Consider the following 19877-nt stretch of genomic DNA (forward strand, 5'->3'; position numbering starts at 1 on the left):
GACTACAGCTTTCACTGCTGCCTGGCAAGGCCCAACTGCTGTAAACATAACAGGGCAGGTGAAGAAAAATGTTAACTTAGGTTTAACCACAATCCTGCCCTTTCCTTCCAATCCCTCATCAGCCTGGATTTATAAACCCCCTAGATGTATACAGGAGACCCCCAAGAATAAGGCCTGTTACAGACTGCCAAAATAAAGCTGCTTCGAGTCTCTTTGGAGGTATGCTGTTTAAATGATGCATGGGTCCTAAGAGTCCAGAGGTCGCGCCAAAGCCACACTCCATTCCTAAGCACTGGAGTGCAGCTTTGGTGCAGCTTCCGGACTCTTAGGACCCATGCATCATTTAAACAGCATACCTCCAAAGAGACCTGAAGCAGCTTTATTTTGGCAGTCTGTAACAGGCCGAGGAGTCAGTCCAGCACCTTCTGCACTAAGGTCAGAAACCCTAAACTGCAACAGTGACAATAATAATAATAATAATAATAATTGGGTCCAGAACCAAGGCAGTTCTGCAATAATACACACATGCAAATAAATTAAGGAGAGGGATGTATATATTTATTTTTGTTGATTTCATGAATGGGGAATGAATTGTACAGAGAATAAGAAAAACTGTGGGAATATTGCATCAGGCATAAAGCAAGAAAAGCATGGGTAAAGCTAATTATGAATACTAGATGACACCACTAGAACAGAATAGGACCTTAAGGGGGAAAAAGCATACACAGAGTGCAAAGTGAGACTGTTGAGAAGAATGAAGCAGGAGTGGGGCAGTAAGGAAACGAGCATGGATAGAAGCTCATGCGTGACCCTGGACCTTGGTCCACCACTGTTGAGGAGAAACTGTATGAGAGAGAGTTCATGCTTTTCTTCAAACTTCCTAGAAGGAAAGGAGGAATGAAAAACAAAATAAATAATAGATTAGATTTCCATATAAACCTCAGGGAGGTTTGCCAAATCTGTGCCAGCAACTCTGGCCTGGATATTTCCTATGATCATTTTTTGTTCAAACTTCTTCCACAGGTTGGAATAAGAGGATTGAGTACACCCCAGGTACAGGCAGCCTTGCTCTTTTCCCTAGCATCCACTTGGAGACGTGTGATGAGCCTCTCTGGAACATCCAGGCTACTGTGGAATTGCAAACAAACCATGTGGCCAAAGGCTGCGATCGGGACAATTATTCTGAGAAATCTCTGCGCAAACTCTGTGGTATGTATAGTCTTAACATCAAGTATGCTAGGAAGAGGAGAGAAAGAGCAGGTGGTGGTGTTATAGGAGGATGGGATTTCCTTCCAGAGGCATCCCTGGCCAATTCATGTGAACTGCCACCTCATGTAGGTGGGCAATGGGTCAGTGGAACATGGTTACAGTGCAGAGTTGTAGACATGAAAACCATAATCCCATTGGGGCACTTCACAAGGGTAAGATGTGGCAGCTAAAAAAGCCAATGCAATTCTAGACTGCATGAATAGAAGTATAGAGTCTAGATCAAGGAAAGTAATAGTATCGCTCCATTCTGTTTTGGTCAGGCCTCACCTGGAATACTGCTTCCAGTTCTGGGCACCACAATTCAAATAGGATGTTGAGAAGGGTCTGGAAACGGTGAAGGGTCTGGAAACCATGCCTTATGAGGAAAGACTTAGGAAGCTGGGTATGTTTAGCTTGGAGAAGAACGATTAAGAGATGATATGATAGACCTGTTTAAATATTTGAAGGGGAATCATATTGAGGATGGAGCAAGCTTGTTTTCTGCTGCTCCAGAGAATAGGAATTGGAGCAATGGATGCAAGCTACAGGAAAAGAGATTCCAGCGAAACCTTAGGAGGAACTTCCTGACAGTAAGGGCTGGTCAACAGTGGAAGCACACTCCTTCCTCAGAGTGTGGTGGAGTCTCCTTCTTTGGAGGTCTTTAAACAGAGGCTGGATGGCCATCTGTCAGGGATGCTTTGATTGTAAGCTCCTGCATGGTAGGGGCTTGGAATGGTCTCTTCCAACTCTATGATTCTAAGGCCCGTTACAAACGGGCCTTTTAGTATGGAGTCAGTCCGTACTAGGGTTAGGAAGGTGTGGTGCTTCTGCACCCCCCTAATCCTAGTACGGACTGAGTCCGTAAAAAATGGCTGTGCCCCATCTACATGGGGGCCGCCATGACGACGTCATGACCACGCCGCCTCTATACAGGGCGGTGCGGATGTGACGTCATCACTCCACGCCAGGGCGCTTAGTGCGCCCTTTGCACAGAGCAGGAAGGAGCTCCATTTCGGAGCTCCTTCCTGGTTTGCGCCGCTGGGCGCAGCCTTCAGACGGCTGTGCCCAGCAACGCAATGGAGAAAGGGGCCAAGCGGCCCCTTTCTCCTCCTCCCTGCCGCCGCGGGGTGTCCTTGGGGCTTGAAGCCCCAAGGACACCCCTTTCCAGGCTGCAGGGAAGCGGCCTTTTGCCGTTCTGGCCGCTGAGGCCTCAATACCCCGGGGAAAGGGGTGGCTACTGGCCACTGCTTTTCGGCGGTCTGTAACGCACCCAAGGTTGTATCACTGCAGTCCTCTCTTGCTTGCTTATGACTTGGTGGTTGAACTGGTTGGCTGTTGTGCATTGGGTGGGCTCAAAGCCTGTTGTGCAACTGAATGTGTAAGTATAGGATCTATGACATAACTATGGTGGTGTATATTTATGCTCTACTAAAAGCATATGGCCTGTTGGCTCAAGAGCACAGTCAATTGAGATGTTCTCCTGTGCAATCCCCACTGAAATGAATGGAAGCCACACAAGAGCACTCCATTGATACTCTGTTTTATGTTTGTTAATTTAAGTTTTGATTGCTGAGAAAATGTTTCTGATAGATTTTAATGGACAAGGGAATGCCACACGGATTTTCCATGTGGGGGGCTGGCCTTCTTGCTAGCAAGTGGCACCTTTCAGCAACCTTATAATGGGTCTTCTGATTCTTCTCTCTTCTCTGGTGCTCAACAGGTGCTGCCACAGGTGAGATTGATCTGTTGCCTGTCCCTAATCCCATGGCTAACTGGACAGCACGGCTCTCAGTCCATTACAGCCAAGACAGCAGTCTCATCTATTGGTTCAATGGCAGCCAGGCAACCCAGGTGCCCATAGGCAGTGGAACAGGTGCTCTTGAAGGATTGAGTGACCATTTTACTTTGTCTCTGTGGATGAAACATGGTATGACATCAAGCAAAAGCAAGAGGGAGGAGGAGACTGTGATCTGCAGCACCATGCAGAGTGGTAAGACTTGTCCTCCCACCTGAAACTAGAGCTAGCCCCACCATTAGGTAGAATGAGGCAGTTCCTTCAGGCAATAGATGCTTGGAGGGGATGGCGGAGTGGCAGTAGTATTTAGGGGGAGAGACCTGTGTGTGCCATGCTGATGGCTCTGTTCTCTCTTTGCTTGCTTGCTGCCCAGACCTCAGGTGCACTTGAGCCTGGTGCTCTTTTGTCTATTTCTGAATAGGAAAAGGGTTGGGTTGGGAGGTCATTTCCCTCTTCAGTTCAAGCTGCTGCCTTGTCCTTGGACAAATGACAGAGAAGCATCATTTTGGGGCCAGAATAAGGGCAACAATAGGGCTCTCATTGACAACAGTATTGGGATCCTGTATAAAAAGATGAGTCCCTCCCTACTGAATGGGCTTCAAGGCTGGTTTGTGATTATGACTTGTCTGGGGCTACAAACCAGGGGCCCAATTTATCTTTGCATGCAAACCTAGACACGGTATGTACTTCTCCAGAAGCAGTGCTCTATGGAAGTAAAGATGATTCATTCAGTGAGAAGAGGTGTCTCGATATAGCGAAATACCCTTTGAGAAAATGGTCAGTCACTTGAAGATTTTTCATCCCTGTATGAAAGAGAAAAGATCAAGTGTTTGGTTTTGGCTTTTTTTTTAGTTAGCATCAGCAGCATCAAAACATGTTTTATGGAAAAACTTTTAGCACACAAAAAAATCCTTTCAATTTTTTGTGGCAAAAAATCTCAAAGTGCAAACCAAAACCCACAACAATTGGTCAAAAACCCTTGCTGAGTGGGAAGACAATTTTCCAAATGTTTTGTTCTCAGAGGTGGGAATGAAATAAGGTCAAAATAGTACATTCTTACTGGGGTTATCCCAGACAAAGAGGGAAGAGTGCAGCACAAGGGAGCATGAGAATCATCTCAGGTCAGCTGGGCAGACTGATCAGAATTCTGCTGCTAATTATCCAAATGTCCCTTCTGTGTTCATCTGCAGAAGATGGCTACTCCCATTATTCCCTGGCTGTGCATGGATGTCGCATAGCGTTTCTCTACTGGCCATTGCTGGAGAGCGCAAGACCTGTGAAATTCCTCTGGAAACTGGAGCAGGTGAGGAAAGAAGTGCCTTACTTCTTATTTTCTTCATGGCCCACCCTGCCTTTCTCTTTTCCCCCTTACACATCCACATCACATTGATGTACTGGTCTCGCCTTTTCTCTGGCTGCAGGTCTGTGATGATGAGTGGCATCATTATGCCCTTAACCTGGAGTTTCCCACTGTTACACTTTATGTGGATGGTGTGTCCTATGACCCTGCACTGATCCATGACAATGGTCTTATCCACTCCCCACGGCGTGAATCTTCCCTCATGATTGGAGCCTGCTGGGCTGGTGAGTACACTCTATATTTGGCAGGCTGAAAAGGGAAATGGAATTGGCAATTCAAAATCCTTGATTGTCTCTTGTCATGAAACAGATGCACAATTTCATCATGTTTGGAAGTAGAAAAAAGTATTTTCAGGAGAAAATAAAGTTTAAATGTTTCCAAGAGGAAAGAAACTGGACCAAAAGATCCAGATTTTTTAACTTAAATCTGTGCAATAGTGATTTAATTATCAAACCTAAATATTAGTGACCACATTAAGAGCATGCAATTTACTGTGTATAAATTCACTAGCTGTTAACACATAAAAGCTGTTATAGTATATCATTAAGACACAGTATTTTTTAGTATTGTGTGCAAAAACTTCAGTTAATGCCAGGCAGAAAGTTTGCTTCCATCCACGAGGGCTCACTGAATGGTTTTCAGCTGGATGTATAGAGACATCTTGGCAAACACTGGCTGTGAGGGGATGGGATTAACCACTATTCGGTTATCTTAGTGAAAATGGTCTTCAGGTTTCCAGCTTGGAAATTAAGAAGGTATGGCTTTCTTGCCTTCTTTCTCAAACCTCAGGTACAGTTTCTCTTAAATTGCAAAGCTGGGCATTGTGGATTTTTGGCTGTTGCTTCTTCCAGTGAATTGCATGTGAGAAAGAAAACCCAATGGCTGGATGACCCAGAAGTGCTGTCCTCCTTGGTTTCTAGGAAGCTTTCAATGAGTAATATTTGTTCAATGCTCTGAATTTTATTTTATTTTGCAGAGGAGAAAAACAAAGAGAAAATAAAAGTGAATGAGAATTCCACAGATATAGGGCAAGGTACAGTACATTCTTTGTCACCAAGCATGCCTCTCCACGCATGACATTTCTCATTTTCCCTTGACCATTTCTTTTCCCTCCCCTCTGGGAAAAAGGTCTTGGCATCTTGACAACTTGGTCAAATAGCTTCTTTTGGGCATGATGGTGGTTTAATCTTTGTGGTTTGTGAGAGGGCTTGAAAATGGGGCAAAATGCATCAAAGTTAGTCTGTGAAAGAAGAGTTAAAAGTGTTACCTTTTGAGATTCCCCATCATTTATCTTTTGCTGTTTCTTTTGCCCAAACTGTCTTTTGGGGAATTTGTTCTTCTCTGAAACCACAAAGAACAAACAGGGTCTGCAGACTCCCAGCCTCCATCTTCTTTGCTCTGTCTTTCTGCTGGCTGTGCATCCAAGACATTTTCCCTCCCCTTTCAACTTTTTCAGTCTCTCCTCCTCCTATCTGCATTATTTTGCTGTCTTTGTTCTGTTCTCCCCCCTCCTTTCTTTTCATCTGTCTCTCACACCATCCCTCCTCCTGTATCCCCCTTAGGAGACCCTCTGCCGATTCACCACTACTTCCACGGTTACCTGGCTGGCTTCACTGCACGCCCTGGCAGCCTTGAGAGCCGGGAGGTGATAGAATGTCTCTATGCCTGTCGCGAGGGGCTGGACTACAGCGATTTTGACAGCCTTGGCAAAGGGATGAAGGTACACCTTTCCCTGGCTTCTGATGGCATGAACTCCTTCCCTCCCTTCCTTCTGCTAGCACCTTGGCTTGGCTTCCCAGACTGTGCTTGCTCCTGTCTACAGCAAAATCTCCTTGTGTCCTCCTATATGTCTCCTGACCACTAGCTGGGATCCTTGACACATTATCAACCTCAAAGCCATTTCCTTCCTTCCTTCCTCCCCTACAGGTCCATGTGAACCCCTCTCAGTCTCTTCTCACCTTGGAGGGTGATGATGTAGAAACCTTCAATCATGCAATCCAGCATGTAGCCTACATGAACTCACTACGCTTTGCTACTCCTGGAGTCCGACCCCTCAAACTGACCACCACTGTGAAGTAAGTAATGACACTTGTAGCTGTCTAAGGCCTGTTACAGACTGCCAAAATAAAGCTGCTTCGGGTCTCTTTGGAGGTATGCTATTTAAATGATGCATGGGTCCTAAGAGGCTGGAGGTCGCGCCAAAGCCACACTCCATTCCTAAGCACTGGAGTGCAGCTTTGGTGCAGCTTCCAGATTCTTAGGGTGCATGCATAATTTAAACAGCATACCTCCAAAGAGACCCAAAGCAACTTTATTTTGGCAGTCTGTAACAGGCCTAAGAATCCTGCATATTGCTTCACTTTGGGGTTTGGGGGCAGATACCATTCTGCTGTACACATTAATAGTATTTTGCTCACCTGTTTAGTGGCAGCAATGTACAAGATGCTTTACAGATTTCTTGATTTCTGTATACCACTTATTTAGGCCTGCCTGGCAAATATATTAAAACAAATAGTATTTATTTAATAAATATGAAAATATATAAATTTCATAACGTTTTAATGCAGGCTTTAAAATATTAAGGCGTTAAGAGCCAGCAGTAAAACTTAAATAATAAAAATCAAAAAAATTTGCTCTACAGTATTTATTTATTTCAAGGATGTATATCCTGCCTTTCTTCCACAATGATTCAAGGTGGGTATGTGTTTCTTTCATGTCTCATTTTTACTCTTAATAAGTATTGCTGCTTTTTCACTTTTATTTTGTAACTTCTAACTTTATTAGGTGGATCTGAGCAGTGGAAGGGCTGGAATATCAAGCTTTCTTTAAAGACATGTGCCTTAAATAAAAGTTTTCTTTGCTTTATGAAAGGGAGACCTGTTTCTCTCCCCCACCCAAAAAACATGATTCTTTTCCCCATTAGATGCTTCAGTGAGGAGTCCTGTGTCTCCATCCCAGATGTGGAAGGTTATGTGGTTGTGCTTCAGCCTGATGCTCCTCAAATCTCACTCAGTGGAAGTTCTCACTTTGCCCGGCCTGCTTCTGATTTTGAACGTCCTGAGGGAGTCCCTCTCTTCCCTGACCTGCAGATTTCTTGCTCAATTTCACATCAGGTGGAGGCCAAAAAAGATGAGAGCTGGCATGGCACAGGTGAGCTGAGTATTCCAGTGTGGATGCTGTGGGTCCAAGGGACAAAACAAAGAGGCAGATACAATATACAGCTGTGGTGTTGTCCTTCAACAAACAGATCCTAGATTATCCTAGAAAAAGCTCTAGGGTAGCTGACTCCATAATCTAGAATGACAGACAGTGGAGGAAACTTTCATAGCCCTGGTTATATGAACAGTTGTTTTCCGTCTTCAGAAACCATGATTATGTTTACTCAGCCCAAAAGCCATCTGAGCCAATACTAAGCCATCAGAAGCTGTGCTGATCCCACACCATGCTCAGCCTAAGGATGATAGAAATTATTTGAGGCTGTCCTTGCTTTAATCTAACATTGTCTTGACATTAGTTTGTAGCTATGTCCTTGGACTAGCAGGGGTTCTGATGAAGCATGATTGGGTTAATCCCTTGCTCCAACTCTTCTTTAACCCCCTTTTGGTTTTTCCTCCTTTAGTTCTTAGCCAAGAGAGCAGTTCTCTCAGTTCATTCAGCAGAAGGGCATCTCCACTGGGTGAAGGAGCTTGTGCTTAATACTAACCTCCCTATAGATGGTGTACCTTTGCTTCTTCTTCGTGGTCTCTGAGCCTCACACAATAGGGTTTTGCGCCTGTGCAGAAACTATTCGAAAGCTGAAAAGGCTGAATAGATTGGCAGGAGCCTTACCTCCTCCTGTGTACCGATCATGCCCAATCTTGCCAATCTAACTCCTCCTTCAGTTCTCTTTCATCCACCACAAGAGAAACACTCCTTTCAGATTGCTCTCCAGCTGAGTGCTCTTGTGTATGATAGAGTTAAGTTTTCTTCATTTTTCTTCATTTTTCAAGCATTTGTGTTGTGAGCATTGCCCTTACAGAGCTTTGAAGCAAGGGATTTTGTGTCTGTGTGTATTTTTCGCCTGGCTTAACACCTCACTTCTAGGCCTCTTACGGCCTTCAACTCTTTGTTTAAGCTCTGTGTTTCTTGTAATAGAAAGGTGCCCCTCCACCAATGGACATTCTAAATGCCCTTTTGTTTGGGTGAGGGCCACATTACCAACAGCTGTAATATTTGTCGCTCTTTTACCAACGCGACTCTTCACAGCAGCGCCCAATGCTTAAAATGTTTTTGTTGGAAACGCTCCCTTTCTGAGGATGTTGCTAAGCCATCTGCTGGTCAGTCTTCTTCACTGCAGGAGGTTTCTTCTGCTGCCCAGGAAAACCAACCTCACAAGACCAAGAAAAGACCTGATGTCTCCGACGACCGTGACACCAAAAAGGCCAAGCAAGTCTAAGGCCTCTGTTCCGCCTATCACCTCTTCGACCTCAATGGCTCCTCCGGCCTCCATGCCAATCTCGACGGCAGCATGTGCCTTAGAGACTACTGTGGCCTTTCTGCTCCTGACATCAACACCAACGCCGGCATCTCAGCCCCCCATCTCGGTCACATTTACAGACTCAACATTGGGGATCTTGACCTTGGCATCTCTGAGTGCTACAGTGCTGCTGGCATTGGTACCCACTCCATCTCTATTGCCGATGATCTCTCCACTGCCACCGGTACCTGCTTTTGTGCCGTCGCAGATATTTGCCTCTCCAGCTCGGGCTTACAGGCTCAGCCCTGTACTTTCAGCCCTTGACACCATGAAGTGTCTCCAGCTCAATCTCACTGTTCTCCAACACCATCAGGAGACCAGATTGAGTTGTTGGCGCCATCTTCTAGACACTACTATCGAGATTCGTCTTATACCGCTGTGTTGTATATTGATCACTATCGAGCCAAAGAATATTGGAGAGAACACCCTTCTGCTTATCAGTCTTACTCTCCTTCCTGTAGAGATCGTTACTACCATAGGGAGATGCACTACAACACTTCCTCTCAATATTGAACTCAGTCTCGATCTCGATCCTGATCTCCACACCATGTTCATCATCCCCGTTTTGAGTCTAGGCTTGATTATGACATGACCAGAGTGCCTTCACCTTTTCCTCGCACTATTGCAACGATCTCTTGACCTCCTATATCTCCCGTTCAGTCAATGCAGGCAGCTCAGATTCCACTGTCGATGTTGATCCTGACACCTATCCCTGCTGTTATTCCTATTGTATTCTCGATGTCGATGCCTCAAGCTGTACCTGCTCCTACTACCATGCAGGTTTCTCAGTTTGTTATTAGTTCCATGCCTCAGCAATCTACTGAGGAGTCGGCTTACGTCACAGAAGTGACACCAGGTTTACCTTCTCCTGTTATTGCATCCCCTCAGGAAGAGGTCAAAGACACCACACCTCAGTCCCCAAATGAGGATGTTCAACTCTTCTCTGAGGTCATTCAGAGAATGGCTTGGGCAATAGGGCTTCAAGTCAAGGTTGCTCCTAAGCTGCTGAGAGAGCCTGTGTTTCAGACTGTTGATACCACTGCAGTTTCACCAGCCGTCCTACCCTTTCTTGCCTCATTGTCATATGTCATGAACCTTTCTTGGGTAAATCCTACATCTGTGCCATCTGCTTCAAAGAAGCTTAAAGTCTTTACAAGGTTCAACCTGGCACAGCACCTTATCCCTTCACCCACCCTACTCCAAACTCCTTTGTGGTTGAGTCTACCTCTAAATCTTTTGGAAAAATACATTCTGCTTCAATTGACAAGGAAAAAGCCTTGACGTTTTTGGATGATGTTTCTACTCTTCAACTGCCCTTTCTGCCAAGGTGGGTAACATGCAAGCTTGTATGGGTGCCTACCAGAAGTTTTTGTGGAACAAGTTGTCTGCTTTCCTCTCCTTGCCGGAAGAACAAAAGGTGGCTGCCTTCTACACGGGGGGCTCTCTCTTTGGTCAGCCAGCAAATTTTCTCAGCTAGGTACTGGGTGGACTGGTTGGCCAAAGTGATTTCATGTGCTTGTCTGAGATCTACTGATCTCATTGATGAGGCAAAAAGGTGTATTGAGGTTCTGCCCTTTGAAGGTGACAGCCTTTTTGTGGCCAAAACTGACGAGTCTCTGGACACACTGGCCAAAGTACGTCTCACAGGCAAAAGGCTGGGTGTCACTGGTCAAAAACAACAATACCGCAAACAACAGTGGTGCCCCCAGCCTGCCCCTTCCAACTATTCCAGATCTAGATCTCCGGCCTCTACCCAATACAGGGGCTGTTCGCAACAATCCTCTCAGCAATAACATGTTAGCTGCCCATTATAGTGTGTTGCATAATGGTGGAGATGAAACTGAGACAGACTGGCCTGTCTAGGCCAACCCAGGGGTGAATGGCTAAGTTGAGGGTCCAACTGGGAACTTGCTGTATCTAGATGATCATCTTGTATCTTAGTGCACAGTAGACATGCCAAAATATTCACAGTCGGTATATTCTTTACTGATGTAGTATTGAATCTCTGCATATAGGAGGCATGGGCAAATTTGGGGGGGAGTTTTCATGCTGTGGACCCCTCCCACAGGCTGTACCAATGTGTTTGGGCACACCAGAAGTCGTGTCACTTTTGATCACAGTTTTTGGATGATATTTGGCTTGGTGTTGGCAACCTAAGCCACTGTATTTGTGGGTAGTGTAACGAAAGTGGCATTGGGGGGCTGTAAAAATGGGAGTTGGGGCCAGAGACATACAAAATGTGACATGAAAAAGGTTTAGAACGGATCAAAGGTTGCACACAGCTAAACTGTTTGCTAACATGAATCCACTAATGGCATCTGAAGTGTCATGTTTTACTCATCCTATCTGTAAAAATCTAGTGAGATCAAAGATTTTGAGTTTATTAGTTAATCATTATGATCAGAACTGCATGTGATTCTTAAGCAAATTTGCATTTTGATGCTGAGGCATTGTATTCTGGCCTCTGGTCAGTACAATATTATTTGCCTGACTGATACTCACTCTTGGTGGAAATGTCCCTTCGGTTTTGCTGTAAAGCTGAAAGAGTGTCTTGGAGGAAGAGTAGAATGTGTGTGTAACAAACAAACAGGTGACTGACACATTGCCCCATCTTACCTATTTCCCCTTCTTTGCAGTGGCAGATACACGGATGTCAGATGAGATTGTTCACAATCTGGATGGTTGTGAGATATCCCTGGCTGGAGAGGAACTGGATCCTGAGAAAGAGTACCTCCTCTTGGATGGAGCCTCCCTGCAGCAGCGAGGCTTGGAGCTCATCAACGCCTCAGCCTATCTTACTGTCACAGGTCAGCACTTTCTCAAGAGCTTTTTATTTTCTATCATCTTCCCTCTTATTTCCATCACAACCTAGGAATGCAGTATAAGAAACCTTAGGACTATGAGTCTTCCACACCCAACTGATAGTGTTCATATATACAAGATCCAGACTAATTGTACTACCATGTATAAACGCTAGATCTTTTACCTTACCTTATAGGAATCAAGTGTCTGCATCAGATCTTAGTGGCAAAAACGGTGTACAGGTGGAGAGGGGTGTTGATAGTCACATCTGGCTACAGTTTACCTCACCATAGTTGGGATTTCCAGTTGTTTCTCTCTTTAGCTGAACACTGATACTGGAAGTGACTTCTAGTTTAGGAGGGAAACACCTGGGCTGTTTGCTGCGGGGAGAGCCACAACGGATGGTGAGTAGAGGAAGGCAAGTTTAGCACTGGCACCTGTGTGGTCCACAAAGTGCCACCATTATGCTTAGCCTGAGCTTCAGTGGTAGTCCTTGAACACTTTCTTCTGTTTTTTCTTCCCCAAAACCTTCATCTTGGCATTCCCTTCTGCGTCCCATCTGTAGGGGAAGTGCAATGTGAGAGGACATGGCAGAGGGCCTTTTCTGCGCTGGCACCCCAGTTATGGAATTCCCTCCCCCTGGAGGCCCAGTTGGCACCTATGCTAGAATCATTTTTGGGCAAAGTTAAAACCTGGCATTTTAGCCTTTGGACCAAACTGCTTTTAACCAAGCTGCGCATTTTATAGTTACATTATTCAAGATTGTTTTAACTGGTTTTATATTGTCAGCTTATAAATTGAAAAAGTATTTAGTATATTTTTTAATTTTTAAAAAAACTTTTGTAATTATTGTTGTAAGATGGTTTTATTGTAAGCTGCTCTGAGATCTTCAGTTAAGATTAGGATAAAAATATTTCAATAAATTAAATGTAAATATATATTAGTAAGCCCATGCAAGCATACTTTAGAAAAAAAGTACAACATTTGGTACTGGATGCCAATTAGGCATTTTTAAGAATACCAGGTTTAATTATTTTTTAAAAGCAGGTTTCTAACCTGTACAGCTATTAAGAGTGAATGTTAGCAATCTCTGGTGAGATCACGAAGGCAAGAGATGGACAGAGTGGGATTCCCAGCAGGCAGGTATGTAGTTCCTTTGACCTGTCCAGTGAGAATTCATGTAAAATGGAAGCCTTAAATCTGCCAGTTGATGTTTACAGAGGCTGCAAATGCTGTTTTGCTTTTGCAGTACTTAGACAATTGGCAGCTCCAAGTTTACATTCTCTCTTAGGAGAAGAATGCCTGCCTTGGATAATGATTAGGTACTAACCTGGTTCTTGGTGAAATCTTTAGGGAGTCATTGCTTTCCTTCTGCCCCTGATATTTTTGTTGTATGTAGTGCTAGGTATGGACAAGGATCATTGTGACAAGAGCATTAGTGCACATCATCTCCATCAGTTCTTGCTCTGCTTAAATTATGGTGCCAAAGCAGTTTACCTCTTTTGGTACTCCAGTCATATCTGACCACTCCTCAAAGCCCTCCACTGGTTCCCCATCCCTCCAGTATCTGACATCAATGCCCTTTCAATGTCTTTTAGCAGTCTTTTTGACTTTTCATCACTCAATGTTTCTTCTCATATTTCTATATTTCTTTACATCTCTGTTTCCATCCCTGTCAACACCATAAAGGTCTCCCTCTGTTAAAAAATTCTACTCATTCCATCTTGGCTGCTGCATATGAAAGCTCACAATTATCACTCATATTGTTAGTGTCCCTTCTGATAGAAATAACAGCAGAACCACTAATGCCATCATACGTTGTCAGAGTTGCCTCTTTAGCTCATCCAGTGGCTTGCCTTTCAGACTACAATCTGTTCAGCTTCCTTGGTAGTCAGCATAGAACATGGAGGAAACCGAGGGGCCAAGTGACACTGCATCAGTGTGCCATTTGTGTATCTTCCACACTACATGATAAGTAGTGCTGTAGGATACCACTTTAACTGCTGTAGCTGCATCTGATGGAGTCCTGGAATTTGTAGCTCAATGAGGCCATAGAGAGTTCTGGCTACCTTGCTACATACCCCAGGCAATAGGATGTTGCCATGGCAATTAAAATGCTATAATTATGTAATGTGAAAGATACATGTGTTAGCAGGAAAAGGAATCCATGAATTCCTTAAAATCTCACATGCCTCCAGAGACCATTGGACTTTTATCAAGCTAGTTTGCATATGCTTCATTAGAAATGTACTTTGTATCCTGAAACTGGACCTAAATCCAGCCAGCTTGAGGTCCTCTATCCCCACACTCACTTTCATCTGTTTTGATTTATAGGTGTGGAGAGCATTGCTGTATATGAAGAGATCCTTCGCCAGGTCTCATATTGCATTCATCATGGTGCTGCTCTCTATGAGAGGAAGTTCCGCTTATCTTGCACGGAAATGAATGGCCGTTACTCCAGCAATGAGTTTACTGTTGAGGTAAATCCATCATAAGAGAGAATGTGGAACTAAAAACTTATGAAAGTGGCCATAGTAGTGGGCCAGGCTGAAGTCAAGTTGTTCGAGTTCAGGGCGTGAATTTTCTCTTTGCAGGTGAATGTCCTTCATAACATGAACCGAGTTGTTCACCCCAACCATATTATGAGTGCCCAGCAGTTCATGCACCGAGGCCATCATCTCCCACCAGAACTCTCTGGCCACAGCTTGGCTAACATCCACCGTAACTCCAGTACGTACTGATTGATGTTTAGTATATACAAGTGTGTAATGATGAGGAGGGGTCAGAAGAGTTGAAGCATGGGTAATTATCCATAATGGGATATCTTAGTTTGTCTTTCCTTTCTTCAATGCAGTCACATTGACGGTGGGGAATGCTAATTTGATTGGACCCATTCTCTAACCTGAGAAGGGGCCATAGAGGGGGAGGTTCATACTTTCATTGTGGTAAAGAACTTGAGCAGAACCGAGAAGGAAAATGAGGCCAAAGAGCAAGGGTGTTCACAATGTAATGCAGGTTTTGTTCTTCCATGCCCGCCACAGAGCTGTCATAGAGCCAGTTTGCCGAGATCCCATTGAGAAATAACTACTGCACTCAAATGCATTTGAGCAAACACAAAACAATGATAATTTCTGTCCTGCAACCAGGAGAAAACAAGGCCTTCCTCATTATTTATGTCTTGCCTGGAAAGCTAGTTTCCACTGATGGCGCCAAAGTTCTCTGGGCAATTTGGTTGCTCTTTTCACCAAAATCACCTGATGAGGAGGATGTGACTTTTCCTTTGATGTAGGACCTAGCAATTGTTCTTCAGTTCATCATAACTTGCAGGATCTGCTACTGATACACTCTCTGGGTGAGCTGTCCTTTATTCTTATTTCAAGTGGGCTCACTGATAAGAACAGTGAAGGATAAGGGGCAGGAGGATACTAAAAGTGACTGGCTATGTAAATTATGTAGAGAAGAGAAAGTCTGCTTAGTTCCTGGGATGACAGTCTTCACTTCTTAGAGAGAGGACTACTGGTTACAGATGGGCTGTGCCTCAAAAAGACTGGGAAGAATGTCTGTGATAGTAGTGTGGCAAATCTGAACCAGAGAGCTTTAAACTAAACACCTAAGGCTTGGAGATGCTCAAACATCAGCCCAAACGCAAGCTTTAAACTAAGGTGTGAATTCTAGAGAAGACGCTGAGAGAGAGAATAAATCTAGATTAAAACTGAAAGATGAGAACAAACAAGATTACAGATGCCTATACAAGAGTTTGAGAAACAAACAAGATGAGCTTGAAGCCCTAGTGCAGGAAGGCAAATGTGACTTTATAGATTTAACAGAGACCTAGTGGAATGTCTCCCATGACTGAAATATAACAACTGAAAGACATAATCTCTTCAAACAGAATAGATGTGTCAGAAAATGAGGGGAGTAATAGTATAAAGGAAAGACAAATTCACTTGTACATAAATCCAGGAGAGTGATCAGAATGGACCAATTTAGAACATTTGGGTAAAAATAAATGGTGAAAAGAAAAGCAACATTGAGGTAGTAGTCTACTTGTTGTTGCTGTTAACTGCCCTCAAGTCAGCTTTGATTTATGGCGACCCTATGTATGAAAGAACTCCCAAGTCATCCTATGATCAACAGCCCTGCTCAGGTCTTGAAGACTCAGCAATGTCACTTCTTTGATTGAGTCCATCCATCTGAAATGTGGTCTTCCTTTTTTCCAACTGTTTTCTACCTTAATATTGTCTTTTCTAGTGCGTTATGTCTTCTTATGATATGGCCAAAGCACCACAGTCATAGTTTAATCATCTTGGCATCTTGAGAGAGTTGAAGCTTAATTTGCTGTAGGACTCATTTATTTTTAGCAGTCCATGATATCCTCAGAACTCTTCTTCACAGCTACATTTCAAATGAGTTGATTTTCTTCTTGTCAGCTTTCTTCACTGTCCAGCTTTCACAACCACACCTAGATGTGGTGTTAACTGATTTAAAAATGTTAACTGAAACCTGGGAGAGATGCTGCTAGTCAATACATCAGTGCTGAAATCTGGCTCCCCCCCCCCCCCCCCGCAATTACTAAAGTGATGAAGTACAAGATAAATATACTTTTTTAAAAGGCCACTAGTATGCCTGGAGGAATACCATGGAGGATCTACATACTGTAAATTCAACCTAGATAATGAAACTGAAATATTCAAAGAATTCCTGTACCTTAGATCATATATTGATCAGAAGTGAGACTGCAGTCAAGAAATCGGAAGAAGACTAGGAATGCGAAGGGCAGCTATGAAAGAACTGGAAAAGATCCTAAAGTGTAAAGATATACTATTGAGCAGTAAAGTTAGAATCATACAAGCCATTGTCCAATCACCATGTACAGATGCAAGAGCTGGACAGTGAAGAAAGCAGACAAGAAGAAAATCAATTTATTTGAGTTGTGGACGGCCATGAGGACAAACAAATGTCTGGATCAGATCAAGAATGAAATCTCCTTGGAAGCAAAAATGATCAAACAGAGGCTATTGTACTTTGGCCACATCATGAGAAGGCAGAACTCATTGGAAAAGAAAACTAGGTTTTGTGAAAGACCAACCTAGGCTGAAACCTTGGGAAATGGCACACCGGATGGATAGACTCAATCAGGGAGGTCACAGGCATGGGTTTTCAGGACCTAAGCAGAGCAGTGGAGAACTGGGGGGGTTGGAGATGTCTCATCCATAGGGTTGCCATGAGTTGAGATTGATCTGAGGGCAGTTAACAACAAACAACAAAACATCTGAAACATGGGATAAGTAGGAGTTCCAGGCAAGAAATTCATAGATTCATTGCTAGGTCTAAGATAAAAGTACACCTGGCTCACAATGTGGTTGATGGTTTCCTTTTGGTATTTCTTGTCTTTACTACTGATAGCTAGATAAGCTTTCTGAAACAATGAGTTTTTTCTGTTAAATGCCATCATTTAGCTAGTCAGCTAGATTTGCTTGGCAAGGAGTCCAAAGATTTTGTATACTATTTGTATTTGCAAAGCTCTAGGCTATGTCATTCTTCTCACAATGAGCCTGATTTTAAGATTTCAAGAAAGGGCTTGGCAATAATTTAAAGAAATGTGAAGGTTTATTGCTATAGGAGTCAAGATGGCAGCTCCTTCAGTAGCCAGGGCAAAGGTCTGTTGAGACATTATGAATTTAAGATATAACCTCTGCAAACCAAAGACATATGAGAGAAATAATCATAAGTAGAGCCTTGCTGTACCCAGCCAAAGGGCTCCCTCTCTCCTGGCATTCTGTTTTTTGGAAAGGCTAGTCAGGCATCTCTAAGAAGCAGCAGCTCTTCCCTGCTCTTTTGGCTTACCAGCAAATGGTATTCAGAGGTAGCCTCAGAATCTGGAGGCTCCATTAAAGCAACCATGGTTAATAGCTGCCCTCCTTGAAACTGTCTTTTCCTTTTCAGTGGAGGGACAGCTAAACCTCTGGCCACTGGCTCCTCAGCCTGCAGTGGGAGATTCTAGAAAAGGGGCAGAAATGCACCTGTTGTGTGTTGCATCAACAAGGTCTGTGGCGAAAGGGCCACTCTACCAAAGCCACCCTCAAGATCTACAGGCTGAGAGAAGCAATGGATGTCATTACAGGTGGAGCTTGTCCTTCTCTTCCTTGCAGTGGTCCCCAGTGCTGCCACTATAATTATTGTGGTGTGTGTTGGCTTCCTGGCCCTGATGGTCATCCTGGGCATCCTCCGTATCCACTCCTTGCACAGAAGAGGGGGCGAGCGCGAGTGCCCAGGCGAGTCCACGGGGAGCCAGGGAGGGGCACAGGCCAAGGAGAATGAGATGTTCTGGGACGACTCTGCTCTTACCATCATCGTCAACCCCATGGAGGTGAGGAGAGGGGTGTGGAGCTAGTGAGATGAGGCCATTTGGGGAAAGGGTAGAGGGCTGAGGTTCCCTCTGTACTGACCTCCTCTCTGTCTTTTCCACAGTCGTATCAGAGTTGCCAGGAGAGGGCAGCGGATGTCACAGAGTCTAAAGCAAGGGATGCAGTAGAAGAGGACAGCAGTGACTCTGACTCACCGGATAGCCCTGTTGCAGAGGACCAGCGCATTGTGGGCAAGCATGATGCCCCTTGCTGCTACTAGAGGCATGCAATGGAGGGTGGGGGTGGGGGGAGTGGAAGTGGAATGCCAACAAAAGTGAGGTTCTGCTTTTGTTTAGTATTTGGGGGAAATAGCCTAATTTCCCCATTTCTCTTCTTTTTCTTCCTATTCCCTGTCCTTCCCTTCTTTTTTCTCCAGACCTCCTGTTTACACAGTGGAGACTGGCCCCAAACATAACATTTTGGTGCATGAGGCAGAAAATCTAATTGCCACCTTCCCTGCCCTCAATAAACATGGGGCACAATCCGCCTAGCAGTTCTCCAGTGAAAGCCAAATTGACCTATGGGGGAGCTATGTGTGGATTGGGCCTTTTGGCTCAGGTTTATTTCTCTCCAATTCTGCTGCCCATAAATCTGCTTCCTGAGGTGGTTGCTTTGGCTTGCCTCACTGTAGACCCACCTCTGCCTCCTGCCCCAGCCTTCTTTCCAAGAGCAGCGCCCGAGGGAGGCACTTTCTTTCTTCCCAGGTTCCTGGCTCCCCCCAGGTTCATGTTCAGACTCAAGTGGGACACTGGGTGATTGTGGTGGAGGGCTTACCCTTCTCTCCAGCAGAAAACTCCCACCCCATCCAGCAGGGCCGAGCTCAGCTGGCGTCCTGTGCAGCAGGGATGCAGAAAAAGGAGAAGGGAGCCAGGGCGGGGATGGCACACGGGGTAAATCAGAGGCCCCAAGATATTATATATATATATATTGTATATTTTTTCAATGTTGTTGTTTGAGGTTTATTATTGTTTTCTTGTTTGATGCAAACAAAAAAACCTGCTTGTGTCGCTTTGTAAAATTGTCAATAATATTCAGATAAGTGAAGAAACATGAAGTGGAAAAGCTAATGGAGCAGATTTTAAAATAAAAAGAAGGAAAAAAGGTCAGGGCCTGCATGCTAGATTTATCCTTCAGAGACTGTGAGCTTTATTCTGACTTATACCCCTTCCTCAAGCTGGAGCAGCAAAGGGTGAACTGTGTAGAAATCACAGCCAGATAGTTTTCTTGAGCACATCTACAGCCTTCAGAAGATCTACAGCCATGGACTGCAACATATCCCCAGCAAGCACTGAAGGGAACTTGCACAGGAATGTGAGGCATCAATGCACTGGAGCAACCAGAGCTAAGATTAGGAGAACCATCAGGGTCCTCAAACTAAGGAGCTGAGAATCTAGAGCATTACTGCTCCACCAACCCATTTCATTGAAGCCTGGTCCTGCAGGGAGAGAGAAGCAAATTGTCTCCAGAGGTGCTGATTTCACTAGTCCAGGCTCTGTTCACAAGGGGTCTGCTTTGATGAGGCGCTAGAGGTCTCCAACGACCTCTGGGACTTATTGCCTTCTGAAGGCAGGCTCCCCAGAGGCAAGGGGGCGTGGGCTGAGTTGTCTGCATCTGGCAAGGTGGCTTTAAAAACCTGTGTGGGGTTCTTTCCCATTCTCCTATGTGGAAATTGCAGGCAGGGTGTGTGTCTATCCATGTCCTGGTAGCTGCTTCCAAGCAGAGGGTCTCCTGCTCCCCTCCTCAGTTCCC

At 44.6% G+C, this 19877-nt stretch overlaps 1 protein-coding gene across 1 annotated transcript in view; it reads left to right on the top strand.

The window, feature by feature from the left end:
- Window positions 1-19864, top strand: part of CLSTN3 (calsyntenin 3) — a 36700-nt gene extending 16836 nt beyond the window's left edge. The window contains exons 6-18 of the mRNA XM_042448837.1: window positions 1024-1209; window positions 2969-3238; window positions 4234-4346; window positions 4465-4627; window positions 5380-5436; window positions 5966-6123; window positions 6330-6478; window positions 7327-7553; window positions 11556-11726; window positions 14056-14201; window positions 14316-14451; window positions 17874-18091; window positions 18193-19864. Coding sequence (XP_042304771.1) covers window positions 1024-1209; window positions 2969-3238; window positions 4234-4346; window positions 4465-4627; window positions 5380-5436; window positions 5966-6123; window positions 6330-6478; window positions 7327-7553; window positions 11556-11726; window positions 14056-14201; window positions 14316-14451; window positions 17874-18091; window positions 18193-18348 — 2150 coding nt within the window. The 3' untranslated portion in view covers window positions 18349-19864. The remainder of the gene's footprint in view (window positions 1-1023; window positions 1210-2968; window positions 3239-4233; window positions 4347-4464; window positions 4628-5379; window positions 5437-5965; window positions 6124-6329; window positions 6479-7326; window positions 7554-11555; window positions 11727-14055; window positions 14202-14315; window positions 14452-17873; window positions 18092-18192) is intronic.
- The last annotated feature ends 13 nt before the right edge of the window (window positions 19865-19877 follow it).

Source organism: Sceloporus undulatus, chromosome 2 (assembly GCF_019175285.1).
Source record: "Sceloporus undulatus isolate JIND9_A2432 ecotype Alabama chromosome 2, SceUnd_v1.1, whole genome shotgun sequence".
Taxonomy (NCBI): Eukaryota; Metazoa; Chordata; class Lepidosauria; order Squamata; family Phrynosomatidae; genus Sceloporus; species Sceloporus undulatus.